Source organism: Lepidochelys kempii, chromosome 9 (assembly GCF_965140265.1).
Source record: "Lepidochelys kempii isolate rLepKem1 chromosome 9, rLepKem1.hap2, whole genome shotgun sequence".
Taxonomy (NCBI): Eukaryota; Metazoa; Chordata; order Testudines; family Cheloniidae; genus Lepidochelys; species Lepidochelys kempii.
Genome location: NC_133264.1, coordinates 55,164,019 through 55,191,936, shown reverse-complemented (window position 1 = coordinate 55,191,936; position 27,918 = coordinate 55,164,019). Strand labels below are relative to the sequence as shown.

General features: G+C 45.7%; 1 protein-coding gene across 19 annotated transcripts in view; it reads left to right on the top strand.

Moving 5' to 3' along the window:
• Positions 1-27,918, top strand: part of FARP2 (FERM, ARH/RhoGEF and pleckstrin domain protein 2) — a 272,153-nt gene that overhangs the window by 149,711 nt on the left and 94,524 nt on the right. For 18 of the 19 annotated variants that reach the window (XR_012160855.1, XR_012160856.1, XR_012160858.1 and 15 more), the window contains 3 exons: positions 84-181; positions 1,988-2,102; positions 14,892-15,039. Coding sequence is in view for 15 of the 19 variants with exons in the window: in XM_073360436.1 (XP_073216537.1) it covers positions 84-181; positions 1,988-2,102; positions 14,892-15,039 (361 nt within the window). In the remaining 4 variants the exon portion in view is untranslated. Of the gene's footprint in view, positions 1-83; positions 186-1,987; positions 2,103-14,891; positions 15,040-27,918 lie in introns of those variants that run through there. The other variant, XM_073360444.1, reaches the window with a different exon arrangement.

The window sequence follows — 27,918 nt, the reverse complement described above, 5'->3', positions numbered from 1 at the left end:
ATATTTGTAGAAGCTGCTTATTATGTAAGTAGTGTTGAGTTGTTTTCTTTAGCTCATCAAAAGATTGAACTTTTCCTTTTTAGGTATCTGTTTGCATTACAAATCAAGAGAGACTTGGCAGAGGAACGACTAACCTGCAGTGACAACACAGCAGCTCTGATCATCTCTCATCTTCTGCAGTGTTAGTATGTTGGCTGTCCCAGCATCAACTGATATTGCCACTGCTAAACTGAACCAGATCATATATCAGCATATACAAAGCATTACCTGCACGTTGATAATTAAAAAACAAAAACAAAAAAAAACCCCTAAAACAAGTATTTTCTATTTCACAAGTCGAATATTGATAAACTTAACTGGTTAATCTTTAACCTTTTGCATACTGGATAATCACCATGTGTTTAACACAATGAGGATTGGCCAGTTTTAATGGGGTTGAGAAGGAGGCCACTTTGGAGTGTTGTGCTTAAAAGCAATATCGTTTTGGCTGCTGGAAGATGGGGCTGAGTCAAGACTCTTATCTGTTGTAACTCTCACCTGGCTCTGCCTCCCACTGCCAGTAACCTTGCTCATTTTCTGGCCTGCCCTTCTTATCTGCCTTAATTACTCCCAATGCCAGTTTCCAAATCAACTTCAGGCTACAAGGCAGCGAACATGTGGAGGGCAGGCAGGAAGTGGAGGGAATTAGAGCAGGAATCTGGCAACACAAGAAAACAGGCCTGATAGTGTGAATATCGTCCTTCTGGGGAAGGACTTGTTGCTAGGAAGAGTTAGAAGGGAGAATTGGAAAAGTAGGTGGTGGGCTCCTGTTTGGGAGTGAGGGTGGAGGCTGAATGGACTTGGTTTCTGTTTAGGACCCTCAAGATGCTTGTCCTGAGGGCCCTAAACCCAGATTTTCAAAGGCATTTAGGTGCCAAAATAGCATTGAAAATCTGGCCCTGAGGATTAAAGGAGACAAGCAATGATATATGTATTTACAAATCTTAAATATAAGACAAAGGGGATACATTCTTCCTTTCTGCTTTCCCACCCAAACCAAAAATGTTTGAGAAACACCTCTTCAGACACAATAATAAAATATGACTCCATTTATTGGAAGGCCAAATTTATCTTACATAATGTCCAATGATTTGTGCTATGAAAACTTGCCAAGGATTTTCTAGCACGACCTTGTGTTTTTGAGAGAACTTCAAATCAACATGGAACAGCTGAGTAAGTATCAACATCTGCGGCCAGGTTGTTTCAGGAGTGAATCTTAGGATGCTGGAAAAGCAAAGGTGACAAAGGAATATCAATATTTTGGGCTTAATATATTTACAAGATGCTCATGGTTAAAACCTCTAGGTTTTATAGGTCAGCCTAATTTTAAACAGGATACTTTCATGGTATTTTTCATAACTATGTTTAAAATAATTCTGATGTTTTTATAACAATCCTTTTTGAAGCTTAAACTGAAATATGTTTATCATGGTTCTACAAAACTACTCTGAGCTTGTCTACACAGAAATTGCACTGGTTTAACTTAAATCTGTTTAAAACTAATTTAATTAAAAGATGCAAAGCCCTATGTGGACACTCATCAGTTTAAACCTTGTTTAAATACATTTAGTTTGCACCTGTAAATTACAGATGCAAGCTAAACACGAAGTTGCATTTAAACTGCCCTGCAGCTTTGTATGTAGACCATACTTAAGTCCCAACCATGGTTTCCGAATTCACAGTACTGGAAGGAATTAGTCTGATACGACTTTTTAGAGATAAAGTTAACTCATTGATAGTTTGTTCCTGTCTCTTATGGGAAACCCCCCATGTGAAAACTTGTAAATGTGGGAATGCCAATAAATGTCATAAAAACAAATAAACAAGTTAAAGTACTATGTAAATGGTATTTTATAGAAAAGTTAGAATTGAAGATTATTAACTTTATTTTCTTTACTCAAGTATTGTTTCTTTAAATTCTGACATGTTCTATTACTTTGTATCGTAGCTGAGATTGGGGATTTTGATGAATCTGTGGATCGTGATCACCTTAAAACAAACCAATACTTGCCAAACCAGGAAAGACTACAAGGAAAGATACTGGAGTTTCACAGGAAGCACTTGTAAGTGCAGATTATTAGTGGGCTCTTTGGAAATGTTATAGTATTACAGCATACTGGTGAAACAGTGCAGGGAAATTAGATGATAATTGTTTGATGGAGTTCAAATATCATGGTGATGGGGGCAGTAAGAGAATCTAGATGCAGGAGCACTGAGTTAGGCCTCATCTACAGCTAAAAAAAACCCCGTTTTTAACGCCCAAAATTACTTATTTATGTGTTTAAAAAGTTCTAGTGCAGTTTGTCTAATTGTTGTGTAAATAGTGCCAAACTGTCAGGGAATGTCTTTTCCCTAGGAGACTGAAGTACAGGCTATTTACAGTTTTACATATGCTTGCTTCTTCATATAGATGGCGTAAGCTAAATGCTGTTGGTAGGTGGAAGCAAAACCACAATAATGGGATCAATTTATACTCTAAACTTTGCCAAATATAGTAGACTACAGCAACCTCATTAGTGGTCACTCATACAAGGTGCATTTTTTCTTTTAACTGCCATTCATTTTTCTTAGACAAATGAACTCTCATTAGATCTAATAATGTTCTTAACTTTGTGGGATGTAGGGGGAAATAAGGAGGATGAAAACATGCTGTTCACGTGCAATAACTTTACAATACAGTTTTACTAGTGTATGCATTATCATGATGGCCTTCTTTGCTGAAGACCTTATAGTCTGAATAGTAATGGTTTTAAACTAATTCCGTTTACATTTTAATTTCTTTAAATGTTTTATAGTTTGAGTAAGACTGTCCCAGAATTTCCAGTTCCAGCATATAATTTCCACTTGCCACTGGTTACATGGGGCGATGCTTATAATTCAGTAATTATAAATAAATTCCATGGTATGGACATTTTATACTCTGCAAAGTATAAAGAGAATAGAAAAGTTGGAAATCTGTGGGACAGAAGTGACCATAAAATAGTACAGTAGAACCTCAGAGGTACGAAAACCTCGGGAATGGAGGTTGTTCAGAACTTCTAAATGTTCGTAACTCTGAACAAAATATTATAGTTCTTTCAAAAGTTTACAACTGAACAGTTACTTAATACAGCTTTGAAACTTTACTATGCAGAAGAAAAATGCTGCTTTCCCTTTATTTTGTAGTAGTTTACATTTAATACATAACTGTACTGTATTTGTGATTTTTTTGGTCTCTGCTGCTGCCTGATTGTGTACTTCCAGTTCCAAATGAACTGGTCAGTTTGTATCTCTGGAGCTCATAACTCTGAGGTTCTACTATACTGAGAAAGTACAGAAATCTGGTGCTACATATTGTGGGATCTTTTAAAAAGTATTTTTGAAGTAAACAGCAAATCCAGTTGCAAATACATTTTTACCACAAGTTTAAGATGAATGTGAACACAGAATGGTCAGGAACTGTAAAAATTAATGTTCTCTAGAAATAACTCACTCACGTTGCACATACTATATAATAAAGTATATATTTAACACTCTGATTCAGCACATCTTACCTGTGGTCTATTTGTTTGCAAAATGAAGTACTTTGAGAAGCAAGCAGTGGGAAATGAGGGTATAGGGCATGAAAGGAGGTTCATAAGCGGCGTTCGCTCACAAAATGGTACACGGAATTTTAAACACATATTAAACGTTAACATTAAAGTTAGAGAACCACTGGTCCTAATAAAAACAACAAAGAGTCCTTGTGGCACCTTAGAGACTAACACATTTATTTGGGCATAAACTTTCGTGGGCTAAAACCCACTTCATCAAGTGCATGGAATGGAAAATACAGTAGGCAGGTATAAATACACAGCACATGAAAAGATGGGAGTTGCCTAACCAAGTGTGTGGGGGGGGGGCAGTGCTAACAAGCCAATTCAACTAAGGTGGAAGTGGCCTATTTTCAACAGTTGACAAGAAGGGGTGAATACCAAGGGAGGGAAAATCATTTTTGTAGGGCTAATGAGGCCAATGCAATCAAGGTGGCCCATTTCAAACAGTTGACAAGAAGGTGTGAGTATCAGCAGAGGGAAATTAGTTTTTGTAGTGCATCAAGGACTCCTTGTTCATTTTTGCTGATACAGACTAACACGGCTACCACTCTGAAACCTGGTCCTAATAAGTAATCAAGAACACAATATACATGCAAGATGAGTGAATTAACGTTCTTCTTTGAGTGTTGTCCCTGTGGGTGCTCCACTCTAGGTGTCGGTGTGTCCCTGCGCCAGAGATTGGAGATTTCTCACAGCAGTACTCGGTTGGGGGAAGGGCGCACACAGGAGTTGTCTCGTGTAGCCGTTGGCACGTCCTGTAGTGTGCGCTCCCCCGACCGTTCCCTCAGTTCCTTCTCAACCATCCTCGGCTGCAGACGGAGCTCCGTGGTATTGCTCTCTCTGATACTTTCTGGGGAAAAAAAAAGTTACGTAGGAACTTCTTTGTAGTCTATATTTAGTACATTGTTTAGTTAGTCTGAGTCCATACATAGTTACATAGTTTCCTTAGTTCCTCTTAGAGGTTTTTCTTTAATAAAAAAAAAAAAAAGGAGAATCATAGAATATCAGGGTTGGAAGGGACCTCAGGAGGTCATCTAGTCCAACCCCCTGCTCAAAGCAGGACCAGTCCCCAACTAAATCATCCCAGCCAGGTCTTTGTCAAGCCTGACCTTAAAAATATCTAAGGAAGGAGATTCCACGACCTCCCTAGGTAACACATCCCAGTGTTTCACCACCCTCCTAGTGAAAAAGTTTTTCCTAATATCCAAACTAAACCTCCCCCACTGCAACTTGAGACCATTACTCCTTGTTCTGTCATCAGCTACCACTGAGAACAGTCTAGATCCATCCTCTTTGGAACCCCCTTTTAGGTAGTTGAAAGCAGGAAAAGAAAAGGAAAAGAGAAGAAAGAAGAAGACTTTTTCTTTCCTTAACTCCCCATTTTGAAACAGTTTCTCCAGTTTACCATTACAATTAACTCCCACCCTTATCTCTTGAGAGGTGGGAGAGGCTTAACTGCAGTCATGCTAGGCTCAACAGGATTTTAAAAGTGTGACTCCTGCTGTGAAACGATGCCGGTCTCTGACGGCCACACATCCTGCATTCGCTGTCTGGGAGAAACTCATATCTCCCAGAAATGCAAACATTGCACCAAGTTAATAACAAAGGCAAGACGTGACATGGATCTCTGCTTGAAAATGCTTCTGCTGGAGAAATCCCTTTAACCTCTGCAAGAGACGTCCTCCGGGGAGTCTCATAAACCGAGATCCCTGAGCTCTGATAAGGCTCCGACTTCCAAAACTGTCAGGAAGCGAGCCTCGACCCCTCGAGCAAGGGTCCCTCAGAAAAAGAGAGCTTCCCCAGCAAGGTTTTTACCCTCAGTGCTCTACTCATCCAGGGTGAGCACTTACGAGGCACCGGGCTCCTTCGACACCGTCCCTCAGTGGACCCTTGCTGAGTCCCAATGCACAACACTGGAGTTGAGATGTCTAGTCTCCTCCACGGCACCGACTACCCCGGTGCAGAGCGCGGCACAGGCAGCGGCACTGAGATCAATGCTGCCGCCACTGGCACTGACCCAAGACTTGCTGCCGCCTAACAAGCCGAATCCAGCGCTCCAATGCTCGATTGCAACTGCAAGGTAGGACCAGCACAACTCCTGCGTCCTGCTGACATAGCAGTTTCTTCAGCACCGCAGTCACCACTGCTTGGCACCGAACACTCCCCGAGCTACATAGCACGGTACCATCCTTCATCTCTTGCACCACTCTCCATGCAAAGTGGTGAGGAAGGAGATGTGCAGGACAACTGCTTCGCCTCTCAACGTTCATCTCCATCACAGATGAGACCTACATGGAATGCTGTGAAGCCTAAGCCTCATCCCTCGGAGCATTCACAGCCCTGGTATGCGCAGCACTGATCTTACTCGTTACCACCTTACCCCATGCAGTGGCCACAGTGGGGTCCTTGGCCCACATACCAGAACCCCTATTCTGGTCCCCCTTCCTCAGCAACAAGAGGTTCCAGAGTACACCCATCATTACCACATAGAGAAACCTCTGACCCCCCTGAGACGAGATAGAAGAGGAAGAGATACTATCACAGGCAGACCTGGATGATTCACCACCTGCCCCACACTCATCTTCTGCACCAGACGAAGTGGTGACACCGTCCACCCCTACGACACCAGATGACTTCAAACAGTTCCAAGAACTCTTCAGAAGAGTAGCAAACAGCCAAGAAATTGCCTTACATGAAGTGCAGGAGAAACAACATAAGTTGTTAAAAATCTTACAACCGGCATCATCGACCAAGATTGCCCTCCCCATGGATGAGGCTATAATAGAGCCTGTGAAAGTAGTATGGCAAACACTGGCATTGGCACCACCCACCAACAAAAGGGCTGACAGAAAATACTTCATTCCAGCCAAAGGCATGGAATTTTTGTTTTCACATCCTCAAGCCTGTTCTCTAGTAGTAGACGCTTCCAATCAGCACAGGAAACAGCCTCATATCCGCTCCTCAGTGCAAGATAAAGAACACAAGAGATGGACTTCTTTGGGCGGAAAGTTTACTCGTCACCCACTCTTTTGCTTAGAGTTGCCAACGATTCTGCTCTACTAGCAAATTACAACTACTCTAACTATAGTAAAATAAAAGAGCTCATGGAGGACCTCCCCGAGCATAAACGTCCTCAACTCAACGCCATTATCAACAACGGTCAGTTAATAGCCCGCACAGCGCTGCAAGCCTCAATAAATGTAGTGGACACAGCTGCCTGAACAACCGCAACAGCTGTGGTTATGAGAAGAACAGCATGGTTGCAGGCTTCGGGAATTCCAAAAGAACTACAGCTAAAAGTGGAGAACCTCCCCTTCAATAGAGAGAAATTTTTCTCGTCTCAAACAGATGATGTGCTCCATACCATGAAGGCCACCCGTGTGACACTGCATACACTAGGCATATACCCACTGCCTGACAAACGCCCTCAGTTTACACCATACCAGAAGTCATGAGACACCTCGTTTAACCATCAACAACCACGATACTTCACTCAGAACAGATCCAGACAACGGGCTCAGAGACGACGAGCTCCACAGAACCAGGCCTCATCCATCTACAGCTAAGCCACAATTTTGAAGTCTTGGTTGAGGGTATGCACGACCTCCCCACACCTGTAGCGCCAACAGATACCCCATCCCACAATTTTGGTCACTGCCTATGTCCATTTTACCATGCCTGGGCTGCAATAACCACAGATCCATGGGTTTTGGAGATCATACAGTCTTGCGACACCATTCCTTTCACAGCCATCTCCCCTACCCTCCATCCTTCCCTGTCCCTCTTCAGGGCCCCTCTCACAAGCACCTTCTGCAACAGAAAGTAGACCACCTCCTACTGCTGTGTGCTGAAGAACCAGGGAGGGGTTTTTATTCCAAATATTTCCTGACAGAGAAGAAAGGAGGGGGATGGAGACCAATCTTAGATCTCTGAAAACTCAACAGGTTCGTACTCAACCACAGGTTCAAAATGGTCACTCTGGCCACAATAATCCCAGCGCTAGATGCGCGGTACTGGTTTGCAGCCCTCGACCTACAAGATGCATACTTCTGTATTACAATACATCCTGCCCACAGACGGTTCCTGAGGTTCACAGTAGGACCCAACCACTACCAATACAGGTCCTTCCCTTCGGACTGTCCACTGCTCCCCCCGTATTCTCAAAAACGCTTGCGGTAGTAGCAGCACATTTATGAAGCAAAGGAATCATAATCTTCCCCTATTTGGACGATTGCCTTCTCAGGGGTGCCAACTGACAAGAAACGGCAGGCATGCTGAAGACCACAATAGACCTGTTTCACCAGCTAGGTCTACAGATAAACTAAAAGAAATCCACCCCGGAACCAACCCAGCGATTGGAGTTTATTGGAGCTGACCTAGACTCCATACAAGCCAAGGCAATGTTGGCAAACCACAGATTCACTACATTGACCCATCTTATTTACACGGTGACCATCAGCCCACAAACTTCAGTGAGGACATGCCTTCAGATTCTGAGACATATGGCAGCTACGACTTTTGTAGCAAAGTATGCCAGACTCCATATGCGCTATCTGCAGCACTGGTTGAGCACAGTCTATGCACCCAGCAAACTCTCTCTCAACAGACGTGTGACACTACCTCCAAGGGTTATCCTTTCCCTACAATGGTGGACACAGCCAGGGAATGTATGCTCCAGGGTTCCCTTTCAACAAGACCCCCCATCAGTGACTATTACAACAGATGCCTCCCTGATAGGTTGGGGTGCCCACTTGGGTCACCACAGTGTACAAGGCAAGTGGTCTGTGACAGAAACCCGACTACATATCAATCTCCTGGAACTCCGCATGGTACACAATGCATGCCGACACTTCCTCCCACTCATACGCGAAACCTCAATCTCTATTCTCTCCGACAATGTGGCGTGCATGTTTTACATCAATCGCCAAGGAGGAGCCAGGTCTTACTTGCTATGCGTAGAAGCCATGAATTTATGGAACTCCTCATCCGCAACAATATAAACATTGCAGCATCATTCCTACCAGGGTGCCCAAACACTGCAGCTGACCACCTCAGCAAGCACTTCTCACAGGAACATGAGTGGGAAATCCACGACAGTGTTCTCGACACAATATTCCAAAAATGGGGTCACCCAGTAATTGACCTTTTCGCCTCAGCGACAAATCACAAATGTCCACTATTTTGCTCTAGGGCAGGCCTGGCACTGATAGGACAGATTCTTCTGCTGGGCTAAGAGTATAGTTGGATAGATTAACAATATTGCTGGGTGGGTTAAGGGAACCACTGTTGTGGCCCCTTGTGGCATGTAGTAGTTTAGATAGTTTAGTGTCCTTTTTCTTTTGTAGAGAAGCAAAGTGTGTGTTGTAAATGGCTTGTCTAGTTTTTGTAAAGTCCAGCCATGAGGAAGTTTGTGTGGAAGGTTGTTTTTTTATGAGGGTATCCAGTTTTGAGAGCTCATTCTTAATCTCTCCCTGTTTGCTGTAGAGGATGTTGATCAGGTGGTTCCGCAGTTTCTTTGAGAATGTGCGGCACAAGCTGTCAGCATAGTCTGTGTGGTATGTAGACTGTAATGGATTTTTTTACCTTCAGTCCTTTTGGTATGATGTCCATCTGTTTGCATTTGGAGAGTGGGGAAAACTCAGAATGAAGACAAGCAGCTCACACTGCACAGAAAACATTTACAAATGAGAAGCAGTTTAAAAGTAATTATCCTCAGACGTTAGCTGTAGACTAATCTGCACAGACTGGTCTGAAAACAATCTGGTCTAATTTTGTTCATCCATTAAGTAGATAAATCTACTTAGGGTTCCCCAAGTCAATGGATGACAACCTGCCAATTAAAAGTAATTTCCAACAAGAACTGCCTTCAGGACAGAAGGTCTCAATGCAAGGTTTCTTTACAGCTGTATCCATATGTAGACAATATTTATTATTATCACAAAAAGAAAAGGAGTACTTATGGCACCTTAGAGACTAACCAATTTATTTGAGCATGAGCTTTCGTGAGCTACAGCTCACTTCATCAGATGTTTACCGTGGAAACTGCAGCAGACTTTATATACACACAGAAATCATGAAACAATACCTCCTTCCATTTCCATTTCCAGAAATGGCCCACCTGTTGATCACTTTAGATAAGCTATTACCAGCAGGACAGTGGGGTGGGAGGAGGTATTGTTTCATGATTTCTGTGTGTATATAAAGTCTGCTGCAGTTTCCACGGTAAACATCTGATGAAGTGAGCTGTAGCTCACGAAAGCTCATGCTCAAATAAATTGGTTAGTCTCTAAGGTGCCACAAGTACTCCTTTTCTTTTTGCGAATACAGACTAACACGGCTGTTCCTCTGAAACCTATTATTATCACAACATCCATACAGTAATGGGGAAGATCAAAGTCAAACCCAGATACTGATAAGTGTCCTCTGCTTTATATAGTTTTTAAAACCTACAATTAATTTAGATTTTATGGCTTGAAGAGGCAAAAGCATTGCATATTTAGAAATTGCATGTGGCAAAGTATCTTGTTCACCTCAGCAGGCTCAGTTCTTTTTAGCCTTGGAGACACAGCTTTGGGCAAGACAGTCCTTCTAGCTGGTACAAGGTCAGGCTATACCTTTCCTCAATCAGTCCCTTGTGTTTGTTTTCCTTTCCCTTCTGGGGAGGGAATGCAGCCTCCCTTCCTGGAAAGGTTCGGTGTCTTGCTGCACCCAGCCTACTGGCAGCTTCCCTGCTTTCCTCACTCCCCCCCATTTCCTAACAGGGGAGGGTTTTAAAAGGGCTCAAGCAGTTGGAGTCAGCTGAACCCAACTGGTTCTCTAGCAACCACTTTTCATCTGAACCTTATTAACCTGTGGTCACCTCTCCTCAGTGGATAGGGAGGGGCCTTTTAACATTCTGGGGTGGATTCCCCCCCCCCCCCCCCCGCTTTGTAGCTGTTTGTCCTGGGTTTACCACATCACTTATTGAGTGCTGTTTAAATCCTAAATTGTGAACTGTGTGAGGCAGGAACTGTCCTTGTGTTGTTTGTATAATGTATAATGCGTAGTACAAGAGAAGTGTAATCCCTGTTTGGGGTCCTTAGGTATACTAGAATATAAAGTGTTCATCTTCGGATCTTGCATTTGCTCCAATCCCTCAGTCAGAGACAAACACCTACAAGATCTCTATCAAGCGTTCTTACAACTACAATACCCACCTGATAAAGTGAAGAAACAGATTGACAGAGCCAAAAGAGTACCCAGAAGTTACCTACTACAGGACAGGCCCAACAAAGAAAATAACAGAACGCCACTAGCCATCACCTTCAGCCCCCAACCAAAACCTCTCCAACGCATCATCAAGGATCTACAACCTATCCTGAAGGACAACCCATCACTCTCACTTGGGATCTTGGGAGACAGGCCAGTCCTTGCTTACAGACAGCCCCCCAACCTGAAGCAAATAGCAACCGCACACCACACAACAAAAACACTAACCCAGGAACCTATCCTTGCAACACAGCCCGTTGCCAACTGTGTCCACATATCTATTCAGGGGACACCATCATAGGGCCTAATCACATCAGCCACACTATCAGAGGCTCGTTCACCTGCACATCTACCAATGTGATATATGCCATCACGTGCCAGCAATGCCCCTCTGCCATGTACATTGGTCACACTGGACAGTCTCTACGTAAAAGAATAAATGGACACAGATCAGACGTCAAGAATTATAACATTCAAAAACCAGTCGGAGAACACTTCAGTCTCTTTGGTCACTTGACTACAGACCTAAAAGTGGCAATTCTTCAACAAAAAAACTTCAAAAACAGACTCCCAACAGGAGACTGCTGAATTGGAATTAATTTGCAAACTGGATACAATTAACTTAGGCTTGAATAAAGACTGGGAGGGGATGTGTCATTACACAAAGTAAAACTATTTCCCCATGTTTATTCCCCCCCACTGTTCCTCAGACGTTCTTGTCAACTGCTGGAAATGGCCCACCTTGATTATCACTACAAAAACTCCCCCTCACCCTCCCCCGGTCTCCTGTGCTGGTAATAGCTCACCTTACCTGATCACCCTTGTTACAGTGTGTATGGTAACACCCATTGTTTCATGTTCTCTGTGTATATAAATCTCCCCACTGTATTTTCCACTGAATGCATCCGATGAAGTGAGCTGTAGCTCATGAAAGCTTATGCTCAAATAAATTTGTTAGTCTCTAAGGTGCCACAAGTACTCCTTTTCTTTTTGCGGATACAGACTAACACGGCTGCTACTCTGAAACCACTTTAGAAAGTTCCTTCTTTTGTAGGTGCAGGCAATTTTTTAAAAATTCTATTATTTCTGACAAGTATTGTGCTCTTAACTTTATTAGTTAAATTTGAATAGTTAAACTCTGGCGGTTTTTATACGTAATAAAATAGTACTCAAGTTACTCACCTGAGTTTGTGCCTAGAAGTTTTATTCGATATACATTATTCCACATTCTTCAGCCACCATGTTGTAACCTCATTTCAGTAATTTTATTTTTTACCACATGAAGCCCTAACATCCTCTTTCTGAGATTGTGGCATTACACCAGGAATGAGTTTGGCCCATTGTGTTGTACACACTAAGCTTGAAGTTGGGTAACTTGTGAATTTATGGCCAAAATTTACATTTCCAACCTTTTATCACTTATCCCACAGAGATGCAACTTTGGCCTTATCTGCTCACAAAAGTCATACTGTTGTAATTATACTTTGTATATAAAGTTTATTTGGCTACATCATACCCAAATTTGATGAAAAACACAATATAGACTAAATCTTTGAAAATATTGAACTCCTTTTACCCCTGAAATTTTTGTATTTGGGAAAAAATCTTTTCATGATTTTCCATTTTGAAGATTGATATTTTTTCAAAGTCAATACAGAATAAAGAAGTAGAAAATAGACTGAATGTTTTAACCACCTCATACTCACCCAGAACCTGTGTAGCACAATGATTTTCCAGTATGTAACCAGTTGTAAAAGTCAGAGAATCATTATACCTGCAGTACTTTTTCATATTTAAAAGGATTGCATTCTGAATGGGTTCTGTGGTTGTACTCGTATTAATTTTAAAGATGGTCCATACATGCAGTTAAGAGGTCCCTATTTCCATAAATTCTACTTTAATTATTAATAATTCATCTGAACATGTTCAACAGAAAAACTTTACTTTTTAGAAATAGAACAAAAGATATCTGGTCTTAATGGTAACTCTATAAACTGTTAGGAGTAGGCATCTTTAAGAAAAAAGGCTAGAATAAGGAAAGGGTATTGCAGGAAAATATTATTCATTTATTTAATGCTATTCATTTATTTAATGTTCATGTTACACTTGGCATAGGATAGTACACAAAAATAGACAGATCATACCCTAAATAGCATATGGTCTATTCTAAAGGAATTAAATATCTATTATGGGGGGAGAGCTGTTCCCTGGGAAAAAAAAATTCTGAAAGAGCGTTTTAACATGGCATACATAAATCCAGCCTGTGTTGAGGCTAGTCAGTTCTAAGCAAAAATTGCTTAGTTCCTTTACTTTTTCCCAGCCCCCTACCCTTCCTCAATCATCCAGTTTCCTTCCATTAAACTGTTGTATGAAAAATTCCATTTGTTGCCTTTTTTATATTCAGTGCACTAATGTATATGGCAAAGACCGCACTTGATCAGAAATAGTGCTATAGTAATCATTGTGGGATCTTTTAGTATAGTGTTATGTTGCCGAACCTCTAAATTTTGAGGTTGCCTTTGTCAGCCAGTTACACCAAACTCCTATTATAATCAGACCTTTGTGTATTCTGCAGCACTGTGGGACTAAATTGTGTGGCAAGAACTCCTAAATTCCATGGCAATGTTCTTTTTATTCTGGCTTTGTGAAATATCCTCAATTCCCATCTCCATGAGGGTTGTCACCCTCAAACTCACAAACAACTATGACTTACAGTTGAAAACACTAATTTGATGTAAATTTGGCAGTCATTATTTTCAGCAAGGGTTACTTTTGAAGCTTGTGTTTTTCACTGTTTTCTGGGCAGTCCACATCTATGGGTCTCAGCAGTTAAAATGTTGTCCAGGTAGCCTTGCTCAATAGCTCCTTACCTCAGTATGTATCATGGAAATGGTGATCTTGAAGCCAGCTTCAGTATCTCATCTTCTCTGCTCCTGGGGTATTGTCTGTCTATTGTGGTGTTCATCCTGGGAAGCTCAGCTGGACAGTCTACACTTCAGGTTCCACCCAGTCCCTGTCAGCAAGCTAGACTTGACTTGTTTTCCTGCTGCCCTGCTGCTGTGCTCTATAGAAGGGTATGCTGAAATCCAGTTGATTTCCCCAGGTGGGGAAAGATGGAAAACAAGAGAAGGTGCAGGCATGTTTTGGCAGTGCAGGAAGATCGGGGGGAATGTCAGATGAATGGATGCAGGAAACTGACAAATTCCATAGCAAAAAACGTGCTGAATTCTGTGACTGTGGCATCATGAAGTCTGATGGCAAGTCCTGAGGGCAAGTCACACCTCTCTGAACTATTATTTCAGGCTCTTTGCAAACTCAGAAAGTTTGCAAACCCCATTGGTTTTCACCATTGTGTAAGCAACTGTAAGGGGTATAAATGTGATATTTTTAAAAGAGAGACCTAGGGGTTTGGATTACAGTTCTGTGGCAGTGGGTAAATTCTACGACCATAGAATCATGGAATGCATAGGGCCTGATTATATTAAGTTTTCCTAGATTTTTTTTAAAATGAAGTGCATATGCTTCGAATGTACTGGATACTTAATTTCATACAATGTTATCTGGATAATTCTAATCTGATTTTATAATCCCATTTTAGATTGTCCTGTGTTGTTGCAACATTTGCTGTGTTTCTGTCATGCTGTTTTGCAATATTCTCAACTTCCCCCTTGTTTTCTGGGTATATCGATGCATACCTAAGCAGGAAATAAAAACTGAACAGGATTCCTGTTTGGACAGTGATCTATTGACCTCTTTCTGGGTTTTGAATCAGATAACCTTCATACCAGTTTTCAATTGCTTCTCTGTATCAGTTTCTCTTCTCTATATTTTGTTAGTCTATATTTTGTTAGTCATATTTCAAAGGTAGCAGTAATACTTTTATGGAGTGAAATTGTCAATGTAAATTAGGCAGAAAATTATTGCTTAGTTCTGGACATATAGATTAATTACTTTGGACCCTTTGGAAGTATTATAATATCATGTTGTTTTTAATATTCTGTATTTTTATGCTTTTGTTCCTCACTGGAGGGGCCAAACTCCTGCTGAGTCAGATTTCCAGGTGCTTGAAATTGCTCGGAAACTGGAGATGTATGGCCTTAGATTTCACCTTGCATCTGACCGTGAGGGGTCGAAAATTAACCTGGCTGTTTCACACATGGGCATACTAGTATTCCAGGTAGGTTGGGGAAATGACACCAGATAAGTACATCTTCCTTTTGATTATAATTCCTTAAGTAACTGTCAGTAACTTTAATCTACAAAGCTTTTCTGACTTTTTTTAATAGCTGACCTTAAATCAAAGAACTGTAGGGTCAGAAGGGACCACAAGGGTCAACCTGTCTAACCCTCTGCCAAGATGCAGGATTTGTTGTCTCTAAACCATCCAGGACAGATGGCTATCCAGCCTCCTTTTGAAAACTTCCAGTGAAGGAGCTGCTACAACCACCCTTGGCAGTCTGTTCCCATTGTCCTACTGTTCTTACAGTTAGGAAGTTTTCCCTGAGATTTAATCTAAATCTGCTATGCTGTAGTTTGAACCCATTGCCTCTTGTGCTGCCCTCTGTGGCAAGAGAGAAGAACCTTTCTCCATCTTTTTTATGGCAGCTTTTCAAGTATTTGAAGACGGCTATCATGTCCCCCCTTAATCTCCTCTTTTTCCAAATTAAACATATCCAGTTCCTTCAGCATTTGCTCATATGGCCCTATGCTTTGAGCAGACGGTTGGACTAGATGACCTCCTGAGGTCCCTTCCAACCCTGATATTCTATGATTCTATGGGTGCTCCACTGTAGGTGTGTCTACTTCCCTGTGCTGCTGATTAGAAAACTTTGGTAGCTGTGTCTATTGGTCCCGCACATGCATTGTCTCTCCTCATGCCGCACCACCAGGCTAGACACAGTGTGTGGGCATTTACAAACTCAATGACTTTACTGACAAACTGCTCAAGGGACACCGGCAATCATAGAATCATAGAATATCAGGGTTGGAAGGGACCTCAGGAGGTCATCTAGTCCAACCCCCTGCTCAAAGCAGGACCAATCCCCAATTTTTGCCCCAGATCCCAAATGGCCCCCTCAAGGATTGAACTCACAATCCTGGGTTTAGCAGGCCAATGCTCAAACCACTGAGCTATCCCTCCCCCCTTTAAAGCCATCATAGAAGAGGGAAAATTAGTAGCAAAAACATCTCTACAATCGGCCCTCAATGCCACCAACACAGCAGCTAGGTCCATCTCCATGGCGATGGTGATGCAATGAGCATCATGGCTCCACTTATCAGGATTCCCGAAAGAGGTGCGGTCTATAGTGGAAGATCTCCCTTTTGAGGGTACGAAGCTCTTCACCAAAAAGACCAACGCCTCCCTTCATATCCTAAAGGATTCCATGGCTATCCTGAGGTCGCAGGTAATCTGTACACTGGAGGAAAAGAGGCACTTTAGTCCCCAATCTCAGCAGAGACCATATGCGGCTCAGTATTAACCTCAGCGCCATTACGAACCACAGAGGAAGAATGGGAAATTCCTGAAGCGCAAACTGTCTGGCCTGTAAACCGCATCCCAACCAACCGCATATAAACACCCCTTTTGACGGGCAGGTCGAGGCGCCACGAGACCACTCGCTACAACTGATGCAACCACCTATGGTTGTATACCCATTTGGCCCATGATCGGCAGTGTTCTGCAGTGCCTGGGAATGCATAACGTCGGACTGATGGGTTTTAGAGATCATCCGATCTGGGTACTCCAGTCACTTCACCTCCATAACTCCTCCACAACCCCTTTCCCCGACCCTATTCAGGGACCCTTCTCACAAGAGTTACTACGACTGGAGATAGATTGCTTCCTCCAGTTAGGGGTCATAGAACCAGTCTCATAGCATCTGAGAGGCAAGGGGTTCTCCCCTCATTACTTCCTAATATCCAAAAGAAAGGGAGGTTGGAGACCCATATTAGATCTCAGAGCTCTCAACAAGTTTGTCAAGGCTCAGAAGTTCAAGATAGGGTACCTTATCAACAATCATTCCAACATTGGAAAAGGGAGACTGGATTCTTCTTCGAGTGCTTGTTCATGTCAATTCCAATCAGGTGTGTGCGCGCACGTGCATGATGGCCGGAAGATTTTTCCCTTAGCAGCATCCATCGGGTTGGCCTCGGCACCCCCTGGAATCGCGCCCTTATGGCGTCTAATATATAGCCCTGCTGACCTGCCACCCCTTCAGTTCGTTCTTACCGCCGGTGACAGTGGCTGGAACTTCCCTTGGCTCTTGCTCAGCAAGTTTTCTTCGTTATTCTGTGTATATAGTTAGTTAGTTGTTAGTAGTACCAGTTTAAAGTTTAGCATAGTATAGTAGTTGGGGGTTTCCCACCAACCACTCTGGCCCCAGCGCCGTGGCATGCCACGGTCCCCAGGATTTAAGAACTGTGCGGCTTGAGCCAAGTGCATGCCTCAGAGTCATCCGCACTCATCGTGTCTTTGGTGCCTGGGGGAGACTCATCAGAAAGATCGTTGCAAGATCTGCTGTGAGTTCTGCCTGAGAATGCTTAAAGAATGGGAACAGCAGCTGAAGGTGATCGTCATGGAGGCAGCCTTGCGCCCCCACTCTGACCCGGGCTCGAGAGACCTGATCCCGACGGCGTCGTCCTCGACGCGGAACGCCCCGGCGCCATCGGCAACTTCGGCACCAAGGAAGGACTCCTCCAGGGACGCTCGGCACCGCCACATCGGTGGGGGGAGGGATAGCTCAGTGGTTTGAGCATTGGCCTGCTAAACCCAGGGTTGTGAGTTCAATCCTTGAGGGGGCCTTTTAGGGATTTGGGGCAAAAATTGGGGGTTGGTCCTGCTTTGAGCAGGGGGTTGGACTATATGACCTCCGGAGGTCACTTCCAATCCTGATATTCTATGATTCATTCTGATAGTAGGCACCGCTCCCATTCACCGGTGCCCCAAAAGAAGAAAAAGCCGGATGACCATTCTCCGGCTAAGCCTTGAGAAGTGCAACCCGAGGCGAGCGTCTCCTTCCGGGGCTTTGTCGACTCCTGTCCAGGTAAGGCAGTCGAGTCTGGCCCCACCTCAATCTCCGGCACCTACACAGCAGCTTCAGCTCCCGTCCATGCCGGAAGTGTACCAGGCCACCAGAGATCTCCTCCACCTGACAGCACCATTCTCACCTACCAGGGAGGAACCCTCAACGCCGACAGAGCCCTGTCCTTTGGTGCATTCTAAGGGAAAGGGATATCGAGGCACGCCCCTTCGCCTTGTCCATCGGCACCTGCACACTCCGACAGAGAGCTTTCCTGCTCTCTGAGCTCTCGCCATTCGAAACACCAAGGATCGGCTCCTCCATGGTCTTCAGTGTCTGAGACCTCGGAGTCAGAGCCCGACTCCTATAGCTCCCAAGTAGGAGCAGAAGCCATAGAGTGAGGTCAGGCAGAGACAGAAGGGAGCATCAGGTGTGGCCTCCACAGTGGCAGAACCCACCTCATTGGCCCTTCTGGACTTCCTGGGCTTATCACTAGGGCCAGGGAGGAACCCAGGGTCTACGCTCAGCGGCATCTTTAGTTGCCTCCACCACTTATGTACCACCTTCCGCTGTGCATCCACACCCGGTGCCTACGTTCCCAACACTTTTTCCTCCGGCACTGTCGTCGGCACTGTGCTCGACTTCGACTTCGGCACCGGCCTTCACGACATCGACACACCTGTCTCCCATTCCTGCACCATTGTCAACGTTGACCTCGATACAGGCACCTACGGCCCAGGTGCCGATCTCAGTACCGGGCCCCCCGACCCCAGCAGCTCCTGTGAGTGTGCCGATGCAGCTCCCTCCTGTGAGACTACTGCTGACACTGACTTTGGCTATGACGCCTACGGCCCCAGCACCATTATCTGCACCACCTCCTCTGATGCTGCCCCAGGAATCACGTGACCCCTCTGGGGCAGACGGTAGGGAGCTTCCACCACTGGCACACGCTTCCTCCTCCTCGTTGCCGGATGAAGCATTGGCAGGGACATCCATAGCCCCTGCGTTAGAGGAGAACAGAGTTTTACAGCAGTTGCTCTGCAGGGCTGCCCAAGGCTTGGGCATCAAGGCCGAGGAGGTGGTTGAGGACATGGATCCCGTGGTGGACATCCTAGCACCCTTGGGGCCCTCACGGGTAGCTTTACCCCTTATAAAGATGGTGGTGGATACCACCAAAACTCTATGGCAGATGCCGGCATCTCTGCCACCCACTGCCAAATGCAATGAGCGCCGGTATTTCGTCCCCTCCAGAGGCTTTGAGCATCTCTACTCTCATCCACCTCCAAACTCATTGGTTGTCGATGCGACTAACCAGCTGGAGAGACAAGGTTTCCAAGATCCTTCCTCAAAGAATAGGGATGCTAAACGTCTGGACCTCGTGGGTAGAAAAATCTACTCCACTGGCAGTCTACAACTCCATATTGCTAACCAGCAGGCCATTGTGAGCAGGTACTCTTATAACACCTGTGCTTCCATGGCTAAGTTCATGGAACTCATCCCTTTGGACTCTCGGTCAGAGTTCACCGCCTTGGTGGAAGAAGGAAAATTAGTCTTCCGCACTTCACTGCAGGCAGCCTTAGATGCTGCAGACGCTGCCACAAGTGTCATGGCGACAGGAGTGGCTATGCGATGGTGGGGGGTTGGTTGCAAGTCTCAGGGTTACCCTATGAAGTCCAACAAACGATTCAGGACCTCCCATTTGAGGGTGAGACTCTGTTTTCAGAGAAGACAGACAAACGACTCCACAGCCTAAAAGATTCCCGAGCCACCCTCAGATCCTTGGGCTTGCATACCACCACCACATAGCACAGACATTTCCTCCACAACCTCCTCAAAGGTTCCAACAGCAGAATCACCAGGACAACTCTAGGAGGAGGAACCGGAGTGGTAGGAGAAGACAACATCCCTCCGCTAATCAAGGCCTGCCCAAACCGCCATCTGGCCCTAAACCGACATTTTGAGGGTGCGATCGAGGACAGCACACCAGACCAGAGACTGGATTCACCCCGCCTTATCTTTTCCTACCCTTTCTACAGTTCGTGGTCCCGTATAACTTTGGACCGCTGGGTGCTTCGCACGGTAGAGAGGGGATACTCCATCCAGTTCTGTGTCCTCCCTCCCTTCCTCCCCCATCCCTCTTCAGGGACCCTTCTCACAAGCAACTTCTCATTCAGGAGGTTCAATTGCTCCTAGCGCTAAGGGCTGTGGAGGAGGTTCCACTGGAGCACTGGGACGAGGGTTTCTATTCCCACTATTTCCTAATGCCAAAGGCAGTCTAAGGCCTATCCTGGACCTGCACGACCTCAACAAGTTTATGAGGAAACTCAGGTTTCTCATGGTCTCCTTGACCTCCGTTATCCCTTCATTGAATCCAGCAGACTGGTATGCCACCCTCGACTTGAAGGACGCGTATTTTCACATAGTAATACCGCAAAACAACAATCGGTTCCCATTACCAATTTATGGTCCTCCCTTTCGGCCTGTCAGCGGCACCTCGAGTCTTCACCAAGTGCATGGCAGTCATCGCCGCCTTTCTGCGGAAACATCAGGTACAGGTGTTCCCATACCTCGATGACTGGCTGATCAAAGGCCGATCCAGGGCTCAGGTGGCATTCATCAGAGCCACCTTCGAGAATCTGGGCCTCCTACTGAACGAGGCAAAATCGACTCTATCCCCGGTCCAGAGGATAGAGTTCATAGGAGCGGTTCTGGACTCAACTCAAGTCAGAGTATTCCTCCCGCAGGCGAGATTCCAGGCTCTCGATGCCATGATCCAGGGACTCAGGCAGTTCCCCACCACCACCGTGAGAAATTGTCTCAAACTACTCGGCCACATGGCGGCCTGTACATACATGGTTCAGCACGCCAGACTCAGGCTTCGGCCGCTTCAGTCATGACTTGCGTCAGTGTACAGACCTGCCAGGGACAGCTTGGACAGGATCATGATCCTGCCTTGCCCCATCCTCGACTCGCTCCTGTGGTGGACAGATGCTTAGCAGGTGTGCTCAGGAGTCCCCTTCACTGCCCCACAAACATCCCTGACTGTAGTAACGGATGCGTCAGATTTGGGAGGCGGACTCTTCTGAGGGACCACAGGACTCGGGGCCTCTGGTCACAGACAGATCTCTGTCTTCATATCAATGTCAGGGAGCTCAGGGCGTATGCCTAGCATGTCAGTCATTCTGCCCGTATCTAGCAGGTCGATGTGTATCAGTCATGATGGACAATACAACCGCGATGTTCTACATCAACAAACAGGGGTGCACGCTCCTCTCCCCTGTGCCAGGAAGCCCTCAGGTTATGGGACTTTTGTATAGAGCACTCAGTTGATCGACAGGCGTTGTACCTTCCAGGGGTCAAAAATGAGCTGGCAGACAGCCTCAGCACATCTTTTCACAGCCACGAGTGGTCCCCTCACTCAGACGTAGCATCTTCGCTCTTCCAGAGGTGGGGCTGTCCCCTGATTGACCTCTTCGCCAGGAAGTGTCAGCAGTTCTGCACCTTCAAGAATCTCAGTCCGGGCTCTACAGCGGACGAGTTCCTCCTCCTTCTATACGCCTTCCCACCCATACCGCTCATCCACAAGGTCCTGCTCAAGATCTGCAGAGACCGGGCTCAGGTCATTCTCATAGCACCAGCCTGGCCCCGCCAGCATTGGTACACGTCTCTCCTAGACATAACAGTGGGAGCCCCGATTACCCTGCCATTTTTCCCGGACCTTCTCACGCAGGATCATGGGCGGCTCCAGTGCCCGAAGCTGCAGTCGCTGCATCTCACAGCCTGGAGGCTCCGTGGCTGAATCCATCCAAGCTCTCCTGTTCAGAACAAGTCAGAGAGGTTCTCTTGGGCAGTAGGAAACCCTCCACTAGGGCCACATACCTGGACAAGTGGAAGAGATTTTCAGCCTGGTCAGCTCAGCGAGACTTTCCCCCGGTGCTAGCCTCAGTGCCCCAAATTTGGATTAATTTTTCCACCTAAAGCAGGAAGGTCTCCTCTTTGTCTTCTATAAGAGTACGCCTGGCTGCCATCTCGGCTTTCCCCCTGGGGGTACAGGGCTGCTTGGTTTTTGCTAACCCCCTGGTTAGTCGCTTCCTGAAAGGCTTGGGATCTTAACTTGGTCCTCTCTAGGCTCATGGGGCATACCTTTGAGCCTCTAGCAGCATGCTTCCTGCTCTACCTCTTCTACAAGGTCACATTTCTGGTGGCGATAACTTCAGCCTGGAGGGTGTCTGAGCTTAGGGCTCTAACGTCCGAGCCTGCCTACACCGTGTTTTTTAAGGACAAGATTCAGCTCAGACCCATCTGGCCTTCCTCCCGAAGGTGGTATCGCAGTTCCACATCAACCAGGAAATTTTCCTCCTGGTGTTCTACCCCAAGCCTCATGCGAGTAGCATGGAGCAGAGACTCCACACCCTTGACGTCAGCAGAGTACTGGCTTTTTAAGTAGAAAGGACGAAACCGTTCAGGAAGTAGGTACAGCTCTTTGTCGCGGTAGCAGACAGAATGAAGGGCCAGCCTGTTTCGACACAGTGCATTTCATCATGGATTGTGGCCTGCATTACCGAGTGCTATAATCTAACAGGGATCCCAGTGCCCCCAATAACGGTGCACTCTACAAGAGCACAAGCTTCATCAACAGTTTTCCTGGCCCAAGTCCCCACCCAGGAAATTTGCAGGGCGGCGACATGGTCATCGATACACACTTTCGCTACACACTACGCAATTACTAGACAGGCCAGAGTCAGTGGACAGCTCCTACTCCACCTCCTAATTTTGCTTGGGAGTCACCTGACTGGGATCAATATGAACAGCACTCGAAGAAGAAAAAGTGGTTACTCACCTTCTCGTAACTGTTGTTCTTCGAGATGTGTTGTTCATGTCCATTCCAATACCCACCCTTCTACCCCTCTGGCAGAGTAGCCGGCAAGATGAAACTGAAGGGGTGGTGGGTCAGTAGGGCTATATACTAGGCGCCATAAGGGCACGACTCCAGAGGGCGCGCAGACTGATCCGACGGATGCTGCTAAGGGAAAAATCTTCTGGCCATCGTGCACGTGTGCTCGCACCTGATAGGAAGGGACATGAACAACACATCTCAAAGAGCAACAGTTATGAGAAGGTGAGTAACCATTCTTTTTGTCCCTCGATTGCCAGGATGCCTACTTTCACATCTCGATCCTACTAGCTCACAGACCATTTCTCAGGTTCGCTCTGGGACACGACCATTATCAGTACAGAGTCCTCCCCTTTGGGCTGTCATCAGCGCCAAGAATATTTTCCAAAGTTCTCTCAGAGGTAGCTGTTCACTTATGCTTGCAAGGCATAATGGTTTACTCAGAACAGGACATCTGTCTCCTCAGAGCCCCATCTCTGGAAGAGGACATCTACACTACAATACATTTGTTCACACAACTGGGTTTTACAGATCAACACCCAGAAATCAAACCTTACCCCAGTGCAACGCCTGGAATTCATAGGGGCTGACCTAGGGCCCTGTTGGGGGGTATGCTCACCCTGTTCCTCTTTGGAGAATGTAGGGGGATGATCATGGTTGCGATACCACTTTGCTAGCAGTCTACCATACTGTTCTTAGGCTGACAGCAGTAAGGCTCGCAGGTCAGAGGGGAGGGATAGCTCAGTGGTTTGAGCATTGGCCTGCTAAACCCAGGGTCGTGAGTTCAATCCTTGAGGGGGCCGTTTAGGGATCTGGGTCAAAAATTGGGGATTGGTCCTGCTTTGAGCAGGGGGTTGGATTAGATGACCTTCTGAGGTCCCTCCAACCCTGATATTCTAAGATTCTATGACTGACTGCCCTCGGCTTCAGGACTTAAGAGATACCAACCTGACACAGCTTGCGATGTGTCTGCTGATCTCTCTCCCGACCTATCTGCACCTCCTTTCACAGGCTCCTGCTTGGTTCCAGCACCTAGAAAGTTCACGCTTAAAGGAGGTACAGGAGGTTCTGTTTACACAGTACAAAGCCCTCCACACAACGTACTTACTGTCAGAAATGGTCCAGGTTTCAGATTTGATGCATGTCCCAACAAATCTCTCCAGCCTCAGTAACTCTTCCACATATTTTAGTCTATGCTCTGACCCTTAAAAAGTCAGGATTATTCCTAAGCTCTCTTAGGGTCCATCTATCAGCTATTACAGCCTTTTATTGGTGCTGTCACACCCAACCACAAAAAGATTCCTTAAGGGTATCATAAATCTCTTCCCTCAAACTCGATTCCCTACGCTTATGTCGGAGCTAAACCTGGTTAAGAAAGGGCTGATTAGGCCCCCGCTTTGAACCAGTGGCCACCTGTTTGCTTAGATACCTATCAGTGAAAACGGCCTTCCTGATAACAATTACCTCAGCCAGAAGAATAGGAGAGATAGCAGCTCTGATGACGCATCCCCCTTAAACAATATTCTTTCCAGACAAGGTTTTACCCAGGCTGCATCCAAAATGCATCCCTAAGGTAACCTCCCTGTTTCACATGAATCAATCAATTCACTTTCCAATCTTCTACGCCAAGCCTCACCAAGACAATAGGGAGGTTATACTACATTCCCCAGATGTCAGGAGAGCCATGGCCTTCTACCTTGATAGGACAAAGGCCTTCAGGAAGTCCCCTAGACTTTTCACCTCTGTGGTGGAAGGATCCAAGGGCTCAGCAATATCAGCCCAAAGATTCTCTTAAGTCTTAAGAGCATCTTCGCAAGCAGGCTGGCTAACCCAGTGAGGAGGGCTTTAAACTAGGTTCACCGGGAGAAGGAGACCAAAGCCCTGAGGTAAATGGGGAAGTGGGATACCGGGTGGAAGCACAAGCAGCAGAGTGCAAGAGGGGAGGGCTCCTGCCTCATACTGAGAAAGCGAGACAATCAGCAAGTTATCTCAAGTGCCTATACACAAATGCAAGAAGCCTGGGAAACAAGCAGGGAGAACTGGAAGTCCTGGCACAGTCAAGGAATTATGATGTGATTGGAATCACAGAGGCTTGGTGGGATAACTCATATGACTGGAGTACTGTCATGGATGGATATAAACTGTTCAGGAAGGACAGGCAGGGCAGAAAAGGTGGGGGAGTTGCACTGTATGTAAGAGAACAGTATGACTGCTCAGAGCTCCGGTATGAAACTACAGAAAAACCTGAGAGTCTCTGGATTAAGCTTAGAAGTGTGAGCAACAAAGGTGATGTTGTGATGGGAGTCTGCTATAGAGCACCAGACCAGGGGGATGAGGTGGACGAAGCTTTCTTCTGGCAACTAATGGAAGTTACTAGATTGCAGGCCCTGGTTCTCATGGGAGACTTCAATCACCCTGATATCTGCTGGGAGACCAATACAGCAATGCACAAACAATCCAAGTTGTTTTTGGAAAGTGTAGGGGACAATTTCCTGGTGCAAGTGCTGGAGGAACCAACCAGGGGCAGAGCTCTTCTTGACCTGCTGCTCACAAACTGGGAAGAATTAGTAGGGGAAGCAAAAGTGGATGGGAACCTGGGAGGCAGTGACCATGAGATGGTCGAGTTCAGGATCCTGACACAGGGAAGAAAGGAGAGCAGCAGAATACAGACCCTGGACTTCAGAAAAGCAGACTTTGACTCCCTCAGGGAACTGATGGTCAGGATCCCCTGGGAGAATAACATGAGGGGGAAAGGAGTCCAGGAGAGCTGGCTGTATTTTAAAGAATCCTTATTGAGGTCACAGGAACATACCATTCCGATGTGTAGAAAGAATAGTAAATATGGCAGGTGGCCAGCTTGACTTAACAGTGAAATCCTTGCTGATGTTAAACACGAAAAAGAAGCTTACAAGAAGTGGAAGATTGGACAAATGACCAGGGAGGAGTATAAAAATATTGCTCAGGCATGCAGGAGTGAAATCAGGAAGGCCAAATCACACCTGGAGTTGCAGCTAGCAAGAGAAGTTAAGAGTAACAAGAAGGGTTTCTTCAGGTATGTTAGCAACAAGAAGAAAGTCAAGGAAAGTATGGTCCCCTTACTGAATGAGGGAGGCAACCTAGTGACAGAGGATGTGGAAAAAGCTAATGTACTCAATGCTTTTTTTGCCTCTGTCTTCACAAACAAGGTCAGCTCCCAGACTACTGCCCTGGGCAGCACAGCATGGGGAGGAGGTCACTAGCCCTCTGTGGAGAACAAAGTGGTTCGGGATTATTTAGAAAAGCTGGACGAGCACAAGTCCATGGGGCCAGGTGCACTGCATCCGAGAGTGCTAACGGAGTTGGTGGATGTGATTGCAAAGCCATTGGCCATTATCTTTGAAAATTCATGGCGATTGGGGGAGGTCCCGGACGACTGGAAAAAGGCTAATGTAGTGCCCATCTTTAAAAAAGGGAAAAAGGTGGATCTGGGGAATTACAAGCCAGTCAACCTAACCTCAGACCCTGGAAAAATCGTGTAGCAGGTTGTCAAGGAATTAATTCTGAAGCACTTAGAGGAGAGGAAAGTGATGAGGAACAGTCAGCACGGATTCACCAAGGGCAAGTCATGCCTGACTAATCTAATTGCCTTCTATGATGATATAACTGTTTCTGTGGATGAGGGGAAAGCAGTGGATGTGTTATTCCTTGACTTTAGCAAAGCTTGTGACATGGTCTCCCACAGTATTCTTGCCAGCACGTTAAAGAAGTATGGGCTGGATGAATGGACTCTAAGGTGGATAGAAAGCTGGCTAGATTGTCAGGCTCAAAGGGTAGTGATCAATGGCTCCATGTCTAGTTGGCAGTCAGTGTCAAGCGGAGTGCCCCAAGGGTTGATCCTGGGGCTGGTTTGGTTCAATATCTTCATTAATGATCTGGAGGATGGGATTAATTGCACCCTCAGCAAGTTTCCAGATGACACTAAACTGGGAGGAGTGGTAGATACACTGGAGAGGAGGATGGGGAGGGATAGCTCAGTGGTTTGAGCATTGGCCTGTTAAACCCAGGGTTGTGAGTTCAATGCTTGAGGGGGCCATTTAGGGATCCGGGCAAAAATTGGGGATTGGTCCTGCTTTGAGCAGGGGATTGGACTAGATGACCTCCTGAGGTCCCTTCCAACCCTGATATTCTATGATTAAGTGAGTCTTGAATTGCATCAGACAGTGCTACCAAATTCTTAACATGACCTCCTGCCCCGACCACCGATCTGTACACGTTCCACAAGATTGATCTCCTCATCTGTTGCTTTTTTCAAGGATGCCCCATCACAGAGATCTGCAGAGTGGGGACATGGGCATCAGTACACACTTTTGCAGAACGCTAAACAATCACTGGGGACTCCACCTCCGATGCCATCTTCGCCATCACAGTACTGTCATCTGTAACTGACCTGACTCCGAAGTCCCAGCCCTCCAAAAGGGGTACTGCTTGGGAGTCACCTAAAGTGGAGTACGCATCGAGATCCTACTCGAAGAAGAAGTTACTCACCTTGTGCAGTAACGATGGTTCTTCAAGATGTGTCCCTCTGTGGGTGCTCCACAACCTGCTCTCCTCCCTTTTAATTCGGAGTTCTCATTTATGACTCGGCGGTTGAGAAGGCATTGAGGACGATTAGCCTGTGCGCACTGGCTAGACTCATGGCACAGTACAAGGAGAGATCGTGCATGTGCGGGCCCAATGGACACTGCTACTGAAGTTCTCCGATCAGCAGCACAGGGATGTAGACACACCTATGGTGGACCATCCATAGGGGGACACATCTCGAAGAAGCATCGTTACTGCACAAGATGACTAACTTCTACTTCTGAAGATATTGATAGCACCTGAGAAACTCAACCCAGGTGAACAGTTAAATTGGATTTCGTAGAGTTGCCCTTGGGTAGAATGAATAACAGAAAATTTACAAAAAAACAAAAATACCTATCTAAAACTTATATATACCACAAAGTACCTGATATTGTCCTTCAATATCTGCTTGAAGACTATGTTTTCTATTAATCTATGAATGATATTGCAAAGCAGCTAAAGCCTGATCAAAGGAATAAATTGAAAATAGATTTGACTACAATGAATTGTGGGGGCAAGGAGGGACATTTGTTGCTGTTTA